The 14,469-nt window shown below is 37.1% G+C and overlaps 1 protein-coding gene across 2 annotated transcripts in view; it reads right to left on the bottom strand.

Moving 5' to 3' along the window:
- Nucleotides 1-14,469, bottom strand: part of LOC139115604 (WD repeat-containing protein 35-like) — a 32,554-nt gene continuing 18,085 nt past the window's right edge. Inside the window, exons 11-24 of one of the 2 annotated variants that reach the window (XM_070677860.1) lie at nucleotides 12,286-12,346; nucleotides 11,424-11,638; nucleotides 10,555-10,718; nucleotides 9,813-10,023; nucleotides 8,886-9,014; nucleotides 8,348-8,436; nucleotides 7,451-7,654; nucleotides 6,615-6,894; nucleotides 5,867-5,929; nucleotides 4,861-5,073; nucleotides 4,131-4,268; nucleotides 3,625-3,757; nucleotides 2,578-2,863; nucleotides 1-1,971 (exon numbers count right to left, since the gene is read on the bottom strand). In XM_070677860.1, coding sequence (XP_070533961.1) covers nucleotides 1,806-1,971; nucleotides 2,578-2,863; nucleotides 3,625-3,757; nucleotides 4,131-4,268; nucleotides 4,861-5,073; nucleotides 5,867-5,929; nucleotides 6,615-6,894; nucleotides 7,451-7,654; nucleotides 8,348-8,436; nucleotides 8,886-9,014; nucleotides 9,813-10,023; nucleotides 10,555-10,718; nucleotides 11,424-11,638; nucleotides 12,286-12,346 — 2,352 coding nt within the window. In that variant the 3' untranslated portion in view covers nucleotides 1-1,805. The remainder of the gene's footprint in view (nucleotides 1,972-2,577; nucleotides 2,864-3,624; nucleotides 3,758-4,130; nucleotides 4,269-4,860; nucleotides 5,074-5,866; nucleotides 5,930-6,614; nucleotides 6,895-7,450; nucleotides 7,655-8,347; nucleotides 8,437-8,885; nucleotides 9,015-9,812; nucleotides 10,024-10,554; nucleotides 10,719-11,423; nucleotides 11,639-12,285; nucleotides 12,347-14,469) is intronic. The other variant, XM_070677859.1, reaches the window with a different exon arrangement.

Raw genomic sequence — 14,469 nt, 5'->3', positions numbered from 1 at the left:
TTTCACATTATTTTACATGTTTATTGAATCAACCATTACAAAAGAAAATTTAAGTGACAAAAGACCTTGTAAAAAGTGCAATTTTGACATGAACCAATAATTAAGTTTTTGAGCAACACCTGACCTACTACAACTAGTACAAGAGATAGCAAATCTGTGACCTCTGACCCTGACACAAAAGCATGTTTTATTTGTGTTTCTGGCTTGTCCATATCCATGGTATGATAAATGTATTGATGCACACCTTTAAACGCAATATTTTCACAATGTAAATACCACAGGAAGGACATGAACAGAACAATTTACCCAAACAAGTTACTCAAACAGGTGTACATAGCCTGTTTCTTTCGAAACTCTTTGGTCTGAAGGTCAGGAGATGCTCAGAAACGGCTATGCTTAAGTACTGGCTTGCCAAGCATAAGTTAGAAACTCTCCTCTTTTTTACATATCTAGAAAGTCAAAGTTTCTTGTAAACAATACCGCTGACCGTATATTTACATATGCCAAAACATGGCATTACAAAGAAATCGCATATATTTATTAACCTATATCTTCTTATTTTGATACTTTGTTTCCATGACAATTATATCCTAGTTTGCACACAGTATTTACACAATCGGATAGCTGAAGATTCAAAGCACATGTTCTGATGAAACTTTGCACATAATGAAATCTGTAGGGTACTACCAACAACTGTAAAAAGTAAAACTTAAAATACCTTGAAAACAAAAATTTTCTTTCTGTGTTATATTATGTGTAATGTGGCGACAGGTATCATTGCCAACAATTTTGCTGAACTCCCATCATTGCTTTGAACAGGGAAAGAGACCTATGGTGACTAATATGACATTTTAGTTAAATGTAGCTCTTGTCTCATATGCAGAGAATCCACACCTGACAGTAAAATTTCTGAATGAGGAAACATTTTAAGCCCTTGAAAGATTTTGTCTGAGCTATTACTACCAGTCCGCAGTTTTGTGGCTGGACTCTGGACAGGTGGTCAAAGAAAGGGACAGTCCAATTTGAAGTTCTATTTAGATTAAGATCCTGGTCGATGCCTATTTTTATGTTCAGCTTTTAAGAAAAGTTGACTGTTTTGAAATTTTCGTTTTCAGTTGAAGAGAAATACCTTTACACAAATCTGCCAGTACAAACTGGATGAACTTGTTGGACTCATTTCCTGGATGGGCTTGTTGGACACATTTCCTGTAACATGTCTATAGAATGGAATACAGGGCACTTGTGCTGTTAGCACAGTGCATTCAAATGCAAGCAGTGGGTCAATGGATGGACTGGTTTATTTTTTAGATGCAAATTGCGCTGCAAGTCTTGCTTGGAATGACCTGAACTTTTCCAAAAATTAAATTGTGCATATTTGGGGACACAAAAACAGCAGAGCAGCTTTTTCGAAACATTGCGGTCCACATGTGTGACACATAAGCCTTCAGCCAGGTGCATGTTGGGTAGTTGAATGTTGCATACCATAAACAGAGCTCATAAACAGCAGTAATTGTGGTGAGTAAGGGCTGAACTAATCCTTTCACCCTATTTCCTTGAACATTGGTCCAATCACTCCACTGTGAATGATGGGACTGTACCAATGCATGGTGTGAAAGGGGTTATGACACACCTGCTTCAGTTAATGAATGAACACATGTCATTGGCTCTTCTACAACCAATCAGGAACAAGTGTTTCATCTGAAGCAGGTGTTTTCAGAGCATGGAGATTATGAAGGTGCTTGACATGTTGGGTGGTTGATTGGGGTTGGGGGAGGTGTTGAGGGGGCAGGGTGTTGAGGTTTGTGTTATATTGATGAGTGGCATAGAGGGCAGTTGTTCAGTGCACTGATTTCATTCTCATAGGCACGGTGTTTACATGTACTGCACATCCAGAACTGGTAGTCCATCAACGGCCTTCCAGTGACGATGCAGGTCGGAAACTTGGTATCGCAGCTGGGACACACAGCACACCTGTCAAGGAAATTGAAAACTTAACTTGGTTGGGGAAGCAAATGAAATTAAAGGCAGCGCTTGTGACATTGGCAACAACATTGGAAAATGATTTTGACTCGATGAAAAATAATTATCAAATCTAGCCTGTTTGAAATGTCAATCTTTCATGGTATTAGAAAAAATATACCCGAGGGACAGATATTCATACCCTTAAAATTTATTTCATTGCAGTCAACAGATTGTGTAAAGTTATGAACTTGTGCAGAAAATAACGTATTCACCATCCAAAAGAAAATTAATGTTTTTTTCTGTGCAGAAGCTGGTTAAAAGAATGGTAATCATTTTAATTTCAAATATAAGTGAAGTTGAAGTAATTTGCCCCTTGTACATATAACTTGTGGGGTGATCCCTTTTTAATTTTTTTCCTATGAAAAAGGACAGTTTGATGTTTGTTACGAACAAAATCCCAAAGTTTCACTTGTATGGTGGAGTATACTGTGATGAAGAAATCTGCTCCAGTAGAACTTCTCATACGGTCAGTTTTGTCTGTGTGATGTAAGTATAAATCTGTAAAAGTGAATAAATCAAGACAAGTTAACCAAGTATAACTAGGTTCCAACTTACCAGTCAGGTATCATAGTTTCACAGCTGGTACACTCTGCCTTGTTGGCTCTTGTGTCCTTGGGACTGTGTTTAGTGAAGATATCCAATGCTAGCTCCTCATACTGCTGTCTGTGTTCCGTAGTGATGGTTTCTAGCGACTCTAACTTGATAAATGCCTTGGAGCAGGTACCAAAGGCCCTGTTAGCACAGGCCGCAAGCCCAAGCAGTGAGTAGATGTCCACCGGATCGATGATGTCTTCGTATTCTCTCAGGTGTAAAGCTGTCTTCATGCTGGCATCAACATATCCTGTTGAAAGGTCAACCAACATCAAGGTCAGGGGAAACTGCGGGGCTAACTTCGCTGAGGTTTATGACAAACCGTCAACAGAAGATTTGAGTATATGTCTACAATGCTGTGTTGGTTAGATGCGTGTTTGTTTGGTTTACAAGATTAATCATGATGTTCCACAGACAGCTGTTCATTTTTAGCTAGTCATCTGACAAACTGATGACAGGCTGTCCACAAATCTTACCCACACATTATTCCATAGACAGTTTCCGTATCCATACAGGGGAATATACATATACCTTCCTTGATTGCCATGCATTAACCTTCCCTGTCAACCTGTCCGTGATGATGGGTTAAACCCGGAATTCAAATGGACCATGGTACAAACAAAACCATGTGCACGAACATGCATAGAAATATGTGTATTTCTATATACATTTGTACACGTGGGTTTGTTTGTACATGTACCACCATCACATGATCTATTTGGTGTACTGAGTCTGTAGAACACCATGCATCCTTTTTTTTCCCACAGTACAACCATTGATGGCATGTTCATTGAACTTATCTAAACTTAAAACCCAGACTGACAAAGTGCATGTACTGTACATGTGTCAGTACAGTAATTTTTACTGCATTGTACTGCATTGTATGATTATGATGTGAAAACTCCTTGGGATATTGACGGCATATCCACTGAACTCTGCAACAGTATCCACGTCTCCAACCCAATCCAAGCTGACAATGTACAATGTATCAGTGCAGGATTTTCATCTTACCTAAGTAGAGCTGTCGCTGTGCCAACAGAAAGAAATGGAAAGCTTCAGCACCTCTCCATGCATTGTCAATCAGTTTACTGTCGGATGTAGCCACAGCGTCCTCTTCTAGCAACCCTGCAAGCGCTGAACTTGCCTGAAATTATCAAAAAGTCATTAGAAACGAGTTACTTCAATTAAACATTCAAAAGAGAGGCTTTTATAATTTTGTTGTTTCCTGTTTTTCTACGTCAGTGATATGTCTAAATAATATCAATTCCCTCATAAATTTGAATAACAATGATTCATATCTCTCAATCATCCTTGCCTCTAAATATTATGATACTTCTGATTTTTGATTCTATAAATATGTCAGTGATAAAACTACCACAAAACACACGATATCAAGGGAATTCACCATTATCAACATACTTGAAGAAGTGTAATACTTTTAAGGCCAATCTGAAAGGTGTTTCTGTTACACTGTTATGTTGGATCTCTGACCTATGCTATGATGAGCTTGTACTCACCTCTCTCTTGCCCTTGGCTTTCAACTTGGAACTAACTTTAATCTGTTCATGGTACTGTTCTATCAGCAAGGCAGCAAGCACGTACATTTTCTTTGTTCGCAGAGGTTTGGCCTTCTTTTCGGCGTACTCCTCTCCAATCTGAAAAGATGTTGACATACTCTCTCAGTGTTGCAGCCAGCAATTTTAAACCAGGGGACACTGTCTCCCACTACCGTTTATTTTTGGGGACATTTTGCACATTTTGGGGACAAAACATCAGTTGTCAATCAACTTTTGTATTATTTTGTAACAAATTAGTTTCACATGACAGAACGAAGCTGCTCAATGGCCGATATGTAAGTTGCAACAGTAGGTCACATTATTTGGTATATATTACAGCTTTGTCACTTCAAGTGAATAGTGTGACCTCCCCCTACAGATTATTACCGATAGTGTATCTTATTATCCAGCATAGTGACCAAAGATGTATTCTATGTCAACAAATTTACCGGCATTGCCAAACTATAAAATAGTAGCAATAATGTTGCCCTCCTGGCCAATAATGGGCTCAAGCAAACTTTGCACTCCATAATGTACTCGGCTTCTCATCATACATTATGCCGTGCAAAATTTGGTACATTATGCTTAAATATTCTATTCTTGATAATTGTTAAAGATGATTTAAGCACAAAGACATCAACAGCATGACTGGTCTCCAAGGTTTTAAAATTTCACTGAAATATTCGCTCACTTTGAACATGAGTTTAGCGGCATTCAGATAATGATTTGCCTTTCTGTACAACTCAATAGCCTGTAATTTCTTGTCCTTCTCCAGCAGGTGTGAAGCGTACTTGGCCAGTAGTGAATCAATCTCCTTGACGTTGTGTGCTTTGGCCAGATCTACCGCCTGATTCCATTGGTTGAGATGCACACAGCAATCAATGGCTGCTTTGACTTTGTTGCTCTGCAAGGAAGATGTAAATTTCAAATCCTGATATCAGCCACATCTTAATTTTAAATCACAGTATTAACCAGATGTAAATTTCACATCATGTTATTGGCAAAATGGAAATTTCACATTATGATATTAACAAGATGTAAATTTCACATAATGATATTGGCAAATGGAAATTTCACATCATGTTATTGGCAAAATGTAAATTTCACATTATGATATTGACTAGATGTAAATTTCACATCATGATATTGGCAAATGGAAATTTCACATCATGTTATTGGCAAAATGGAAATTTCACATTAGATATTGACCAGATGTAAATTTCACATCATGATATTGGCAAATGGAAATTTCACATCATGATATTGGCAAATGGAAATTTCACATCATGATATTGGCAAATGGAAATTTCACATCATGATATTGGTAACATATTAATTTTAAATCAAAATATTGACCAAGTGTAAATTTCACATCATGATATTGGCAAAGGGAAATTTCACATCATGATATTGGCAAGTGGAAATTTCACATCATGATATTGGTAACATATCAATTTTAAATCACAATATTGACCACATGTAAATTTCACATCATGTTATCGGCAAGTGGAAATTTCACATTATGATATTGACCAGGTGTAAATTTCACATCACGATATTGGCAAATGGACATTTCACATCATGATATTGGCAAAATGGAAATTTCAAATCATGATATTCACAGTGTCCAGGGGTGCTGCAACTGTTAGGTAGAGATAATCCATGCAACATGAATTATCTTCTATAAATGTTTTTACCTTGAGATAGGCTTCCACAGCTTGCTCACACATGCCTACTGTCACAAACATACCAGCTACTTCCTGAGAAGAGAAAAGTTACAAAGGTGAGGTGTCTTTTCTTGTTAGATGTCAGAAAATACCAAAAAATATTCAAATGAACAGTAACATAATTTCATTAAATCTAAATGATATTCCATAAATGGTTAGGGTCCTCTGCTTTATGATTCTGAAGTTTCACAAACTTCATGAAAATATAGAATGAACAATAACAATCATAGTTTGTTTCATGACTGATAAAGATTATGCTAATATACACGGATGCATGAATAAGGTTACAATTTTGCAAATTGGAATCAGTGCATTAGCACTGAAGAAAGGAAATAAAATCTTCAATGGTCTTGGGACTATGAAGTTGTAGGAAAAGATAGTATACACAGACACATACTAGTAATAACAGTCTGAGTCATAGCCTGAAAAAGATACGGTAGCTTTAGATTGTAATGAATAGTTATAGCTTGTTATAGGTAGTAATATATAATTACAGATAGTAATAGATAGTTATGGCTAGTAAAAGATAGTTACAGTAATAGCTAGTTAAAGCTAGTAATAGTTATAGATTTTATTACGTTGGAATACATTACTGTTGTGATATAAGATGGTTATAACTCTACTATCACAGTTATTATGGATTGTTTATGTTTCTGTATGAGCACACCTGCAGTCAGAGACTGCCTGTGATTAACAAGATTGTAAGCCAAGGACTTACGGGCAGTAGTCTGTGATTTTCTGGCAGGGACTCTACCATCTTCTGCAAACCAGCAAAATCTTCCAACATGTAGTAACACTCGGCCAGCCTTTCTTGATTTCTTCCTTGCACGTAGTAAGTGACGGCTTGTTGCCATTTCTGCCTGTCGGCGTAGTAGTCTCCAATAGCGTTCCATGCCTGTTCCAACTGTTGGTCGTCTCCTCCGCCACTTCCGGTCTTCAGCAGCTGCACAACACGGAACCAATCACCAAGTTTAACCCTCAGGTTGACAGCAAGGTCTCTGTTAATGAACACCAAATATTTTGAAATATAGGAATATGAAAGCAGTCTGGCTGGTATTATTTACTTGTCACAGTGATTCTTACTCACTGAATTTAAAATTTAACGTAGAAAGTGTTAAAAAAGGTAGCATCTTTTTTCTGAACTTTGATGCTCAAACCTTTCAATTTCTTTTCATATGAGATTTTTTTTTTTGAATTATTAGAATGATCAAATGGTCCTAACTTATAATGCAATAGCTAAATTTACATCTATGGTGCTACAATTCAGTGAGCTGCACAACAAGTCATATTACACAAGAAAATTCACATCGAAGGATGAACATTTCTCAAATCATCATATCTTAAAGGTATACAGTCACCTGTAATCTAAATATGTCCATATATGGCCAAAGGGGCATTCCTTGGTATACAAAATGCCACTGTGAGGGCGCTGTTTTTAAAAAGCGGCCACCTGCTTAAAATTTGTGATTGGTTTGATTTTCTCTTTCCATGGTAACTGTGGCAAAATTGGAACAGGTGACAGTATACCTTTAAAACTACATTTGTACATCTCACCTTCTGTCCATGTCTAGGTACATTCTCTCTGCCTCTTCAAATCTCTTGAAGTAGGCGGCGATCTCTGCCTGTTTCATCATCTCACTCTGTAGATTCCCGAGTTTCTTCACAAACTCGATGCCTTGGTAGTCTCTACACCTGACAAAGGCCTGGTCAGCCGTCTTCAAGTCCAAGTTCTCAAGGGCTGCCTCTGCTAACAATCGCCTGGTAACATGGCAGGTGAGGGTATAGGATAGGAGAGGAGGTAGAGAACAGGAAGGAATTATCAGGGTGATGTGTGTATTATCATTACTCAGTCTACATCTTTCCAAGGGATAAATCCTACCGACATCAATTAGTGCACACATTTTGTAGAAATCTGAGACAAAAGTCTAGAATTTGCTATTGTCTATACATTCATCGTCTGACGAGTTAAATCATCATGGTTTTACTTTTTTCTGTTTGATGACAGTATTTTATACCACATTTCAACGTAAAATGTTTTCTGTCAGTCAATAGATGATTAGAAATATCCTTTCTTACCATCTGCATCACTCCTGGGAAATTTGATGAAATATTTAAAATTTGCATGTAGTTTTTTGAACCTTTTGAGTGCCCAAGTCAATTTTTGTCCCCTTTATAAAATATAACCCAGTCAATTTTTTTTCCAGATTTTTTTCCATAATTTTTATCAAAAACTGTAACCTATAAAATGCTGTACATTTGGTCCAAATTTAAAAAAATTACAGAAAAATTTATAAAAAATTGGTAAAATGTTGCACTAAAATTGGTGGGAAAAATTACAGCACTCAAAGGGTTAATATATGTGTGTCTATAGGCGTGTGTGTGTATGTGCTTGTGCTAGCATCAAGGGATGCAATGCATATCAGATAACAAAGGAGATGTCTGATATCTTACCAGAGTCTTGGATGTGGATTATCTTCAATAAACTGTGAAGCGTCTTCAATGCCAACCTTCTCAAGGAGATCTCTGCTGTCTCTGAGAGACTGAACATTGAAAAAAAAAGTTTTGGCAATACTGATGAGTTTTGGCAATATTGACGAATACTGGCTCCATTGGCAATACTAGCAATACTGGCTCCATTCTATGCTGTAGTACATTTAACATGGGTTTTCTGTTTGAACCTATATTTGCCATTAGCCTGTTCACCCCTACTTCACTGTGAACAGGTCCACAATTCACCATTGACAACAATAGGTTTGGGGTAAACCATGGGATGTAAGGGTTGTTCGTACCCTCAGACAGGCAATGACTCCTGCCACAAGAACGATGCAACCAAGTGTTCTTCAGGTTTGAAATTACTATGAGTCAACTTAACTATGGCAGACAGATTGCAAGATGACAGAGTCAGACTGTGCAGTTGCCGTAACAGGCTGCATTGGTGAGAGAAAGAAGGCCCTCTACCAGTCAACATGGCAAATGTTTTCTACATTACCTTAATCTCCATATCTAACAAGTTCTCCTTGTTTGGGTGTTCTGGATCTTTCATAATCTCATCCAACAAGACTGACTTGATCTGCAGATCTTCAAAGTTGCAGATGTACCCGGAACTTAGGATTGGCTCCTGTGTAAACAGATGTAAACAGATTGGAAAATAAGTAAATTCTGCTGGAACAGAAGCCTGAGAATCTTGGAAAATTTTCCTCCAATTTCTGAGTACAGCCCATTATGAAAATGAGCATTTAAGGTAGTTTGCACCTCGAAAGTGAAAGACTTAAACTTTTGCTCAAACTTTCCATGAGGAATCATTCAACCAGTGTCTTTCAAACTCAGGAATAAAAATCGGGGGTCACCGTGCAAATTTTGGTACTAGAGAAACAAATAACCCAAGATTTACTGATATTTGAAATTCAAAATGGCCGCCGTCCCTGTGTTAACTCTATGGAGAAAAAGATGAACTTTCAAATTTCGAAAAAACTAAGCCAGTGAAAATTTTTCTTACACCAAGAGCTTTAAAATGAACCCCAACATGTGGTATATCAGAAGAGAATTGTAAAAGTTTGAGAGTCCGAATACCTATCCCCGAGGTGCATTCTACCTCAACTGCAAAGCAGCTTGTTTGCAACACTGAAGGTATGTCTGTTGTTGTGACATAGTTTCATTCCCAGCCAACTCAGATAAGAAAGGCACCTACTGTTGTAATGCTTACTTTCACTGATTCCTGAGACATTTTACAAAGCTGAATTCAATGGCACAAATTATTTGAATGATACACATGCTTTATAAAGCCAAAAATAAGAAAAAACTCGATGTTTCTAGTCTTCTGAATAACTCCAGCTTAAAGATGCCAACCTCAAACCTCTCCATCTATATATGTGACTGTTTTAACACTTACCTAAAGGTATGCCTAAAGGTGTCTTACCTCTGGATCTAAGTTTCTGAAGATGTACATTCTTGTCTTCTCCATCATGGCAAACAGCTCAGAGTTATCTTCCGCCCATTTCATGTCCCAGACGTCCTTGCGTTCAAAGTTCAGCTGTTGACCCTGGCTCTCTTGGCCGTCCTGGTTGGTGACCCTGGCCTCAAGGTCAAAGAAGGACAGGATGCCTGAGATGTCAATGATGGCCAGTCTCCTATTGATAGGAAAGACACACACCAATTATAAAACCATAAACCATCAAATGAAAGTCAAAGTTCTCCCCAGGGGAGTCTGACAGTTGGGCCGCCCCTCTATTTTTCAAGCAATCTATAAAACTATTCATATGGTAATAACTGCTCAAAAGAATACATTTCCACAACAAAAGAATATGCAAATTATGAATTGTTATGTAACTTTGTGACTCCTGTTTTTCAATCCATTGAGAACACTGAAAGAATATATTTAATGCATGGAAAGACATTACACTAGTAATTTGACATAAATTGAAATGAAATTGACTATGTTCATGATCAAGTTTGCACCAGAGGCTTTTTCAAAACACTGATATTCAGACACACTTTTGTGTTTTTTCCAACAGTTTCTTTTCTGAAAATCAAACCCTATTAACATATTGCTTATACTAAAATGGTCTGATGTTTGAGTTGAAATCTAAGAAATTTACAGTTATACTTTCAACGTCAACAGAAACAGCTCGATCATCACAGATGTATCTGCATGTACTTACGTAGAATTGCAGTTCAGTGATAAAGCATGGGGTCGACAGTTGAGGGCGTACTTGTTGACCAATGCCAGGTGAGGTAACGAATACCGATGCAACGTACCAGTCTCTCGGCCAATGATCAGCATCTTGTCAGAGGCACACATACAACAGATTGGATCTCGAGTGGGCTGAAAACAAATTTTAAAGCAACTTTATAAGTAAACTGTGTCTATACCTACACACAGCAGTCTATACATTAATATAAAAAAAACATACCAACAGAGCTAATGTCTTTCTTTTGTTGGTTTTGGTCATTAACCCTCAGAAAGCCGAAGTCAATTTTTGTCACCTTTATGAAATATAATGCAGACAATTTTTTTCAGTTCCTGACAATTTCTTTTTAAGATTTCCCCAAAGTTTTGATCAAAAGCTTAAGTCAATGAAAATGATGTCCATTTGGTCCAAAATTCCTAATAAAATTACAGAAAAATTTGGAATAACTAGAAAACTTTTGCACAAAAATTTTGGTGGGAAAAATTACAGCACTCAGAGGGTTAAAATCCAGGTTATCCAAAAATTTTGTTATGAATGGAACTATATTTCAGAAACCATAATTATTATTGGGAGCTTTCAAGACTCTTGTATGTCTACATCATTATCTACACTCCAATCTACTCAGTAAATAATCTTTTGATTTCTTATATACTCCATTACATTAAACGTACAATCTTCATACACTTTACAACAGAACCGTATTTAAAGGAAGTGTGAAACAGCTGTTACACACACACTGAGAAATTGTCATACCCAAACAGTTCAAATTTCTTTCAAGGCTATTACCAGCCTTAAAGGGAAAGGTCATGACGATAAAAATTGTTTCGTAAAAAACTTACATTGAAAGCCTTGGAGAAATCAGTAAGACCTTCCCCAGCTCCGGACGGTGTATCATCAATGTGATAGACCCTCTCTCTGTTGTCTTTCTTCTTTGGCATTGCCTGATTCACTTCCATGGCTGTCAGCTTCTTGGGGGTTTTGAACTGCCAGGAGTAGAAGGCCTCTTTGGAAGCAGCAATCACATGGGTCCTTGTCATGGCAACGTACATCGGGTCTAGGAGAGGAAAGAAAGGAGATTGCTCATTGGTTGCAAGAACTGACTGACCTTGTGACCTCTGTGTAATTTGCATGCCTTTGGGTATAAAAAGTACTTGACACAAACTTTGACTGTAGCAATTTTCATGGTTTTAGGATAGGTTGATTTTAAGTAGATGCGGACTCTCCTCGGTTGCTGTGCTTGGTGATTCTAGCTTTCAAACCCAGCACCAGTGCCAAGCACTGCATTGTCAGAAATAAGTAACAATACATTTCTGTGAAGTCATAGTTGATATCATTTTCTATGACAAAACTACTTGGAGTGAAACATCACTCGAGCAATCACCTGACAGTGATTACAGACAGGACAAAAACAGTACAGTTCATGTCCCACTGTGTCTATGGTGTTTCACACAAGTGAGCGGACACATACATATTACCATGTAGACAGTAGATACATGTATCTTGCTTCTAATGTCTATGATATTTCAGAGTAGTGTAGCAAAACCAGAAGAGAATCTAAACTTTGACATCAATAGATTGGTAGTTTGCAAAAGATATGATATAACATATTTGCTGACGGTTCGCTCTGTTTGATAAAATAACACTTTTGTTCATTTGGGCTAATTTGATTGGATATGTCAGATATTAGACCTTTGAACTCACCAAGATCTATGTACTTGGAATCCAACGGAGTTCCAATAGAATTGCACAACACCAAAACGTACTGAAATGGATAGATACAAGAATTAACAAAGAGTCGTTAAGAATTTGAATAACATGATAGGACAATTTTAGAGAAACTTGCACAAAGTTTTCCACGAAGGATATCAAACGAAAAGTTGGATTCATATGAAAAGCTGAATTTTTTCAGCAAAATGGAGATGCACACAGGAGATGATGCATGCCATCAAGCTCTTAACCAGTTTAGTGCATTGTTTGAAATGAAAGGATGTTGAGACAGATTTTAGTATTGATGCCAATAATGGAAATTGTGTAACATGAAAATCACAGGTAGGAAATTGTGTAACATGAAAATCACAGGTAAAGAAAATCTGTACTTCTCTCAATAGACATCTGTAATGAAGATATCGTCAGATTGAATTTTGATAAAACTTGTTTTCTACTATTTAATCCTACTCTGACGTTAAAATTCAGTACATATAGCAGGAAATGTGAGTGACAGAGTGATAGCACACAGAGTTGTGTATTCTGCTTATCTGGTGAAAGGAATAGTGTTAGTCCAGCAATTATTGCATTCCAAAATCCCAGCATTACTCACTTATTGATAGTACTGCAACCAAGTTGAAGCAATCACAAAATGCTCTACTTGGAAACGTTTATTCCAAAAATGAAAGTTCTAACACCACAGGCTACAACAACTTACACTATTCACTGGGGTCTCAAATTGTTATTTAAAGGGCCAAAGTCGACCATTTTTCATGAATTTTGTTTGATACGAGATACTACTTATATTGTTTGACATGTTGAAAGATACTGAATGAACAGGTGACCATGCATATATTTGACCCCGGTTTTAGACAAATTAAATGAAATCATCGCAAAAAATGAATTAGTGGTCATGACCACTAATTCATTTTCGCAATGGTTTCATGTATCGTGTCTAAAACCGGGGTCAAATATATGCATGGTCACCCGTTCATTCAGTATCTTTCAACATGTCAAACAATATAAGTAGTATCTTGCACCAAACAAATTTCCTAAAAAATTGGCCGACTTTGTCCCTTTAAGGTAGAATGTGCCTCAGAGACAGATAGTTGGACACTGAAACTTTTACAAATGCCGGTCTTGTCTACCACTTGTTGGGGCTCATTTTCAGGTTCCTTGAGCAGGAAAAATTTTGACCATCATCTTTTTTTGAATGTTGAAAATTTTATTTTCCCAATAGAGTTAACACAGGGAATGCGGCCATTTTGAATTTCAAAAGTAGGTAAACATTTAGTAATCTGCTTCTCTAGAACCAAATTTTGCATGGTGACCCCAATTTCTATTCTTGATTTTAAAAGGGAATGATTTGAAGTTACCTTTACAGATAGTTTTAGTAAAGCTTTGAGTCTTTAAATTTTGAGGCACAAACTACCTTAAGGTGGAGACGGTTACAGTTAGTATGGCAAAAACGTCTGAGACTTTCACACATAGTCAAAACTCTGTGTGCAAAACAAGTGTACAAGTAAGTGATACTGGGGTTTACTGGTAAGAGAACAAGTTAGTATGGTAAGTATATGAGGAATGAGTGGCAATATTGCGAAATGGTAATGGTGAGAAACATAGTGGGTAGGTATATGAGGACACTGAATACACACATCGGGCTAAGGTATGTACCGGGTCTTGGCTGTCACACCTTGACTACTTCTACGGTGACACGTTCATTGAAAGTGCTTTTATAAAGTTAGATTGGAGCAAACTGTGCAACATTCTAAAATGTGAGATTGCATGAAAAATTTGGTGGTAAAACCACTTTTAGATATTTGTCAATACGTATAGATTATTTCCATGCCTAGTATATCAAACAAGCCATTGGCTGTGAGTAGAAACTTTTAGGTTTTAAACTTTATTATCATAAAATGCCAGAACCACACTCTCCACTTCAGAATGACAGTTTTGATGCAACTCCTGTTCAATGGTGCATGAGATGTGTCAGTTGAAAACGGTTATAACTGATATTTTTGCAAAAACTGATCTTCATAAGAACATAACCTGTTATCTTAGCCAAAATTCAAAATTACCCATTTGAGTAGTAAGAATGAACTAAGACTATCATCGTCATGTTCTTTTCCATTATATAATGAATATTTCTTTTTCAAAAACTCCGTAGCAGTTCATTCTCAG

This window comes from Ptychodera flava, chromosome 17, assembly GCF_041260155.1.
Source record: "Ptychodera flava strain L36383 chromosome 17, AS_Pfla_20210202, whole genome shotgun sequence".
NCBI classification, from domain to species: domain Eukaryota; kingdom Metazoa; phylum Hemichordata; class Enteropneusta; family Ptychoderidae; genus Ptychodera; species Ptychodera flava.
This window is presented reverse-complemented; position numbering and strand designations above follow the sequence as displayed.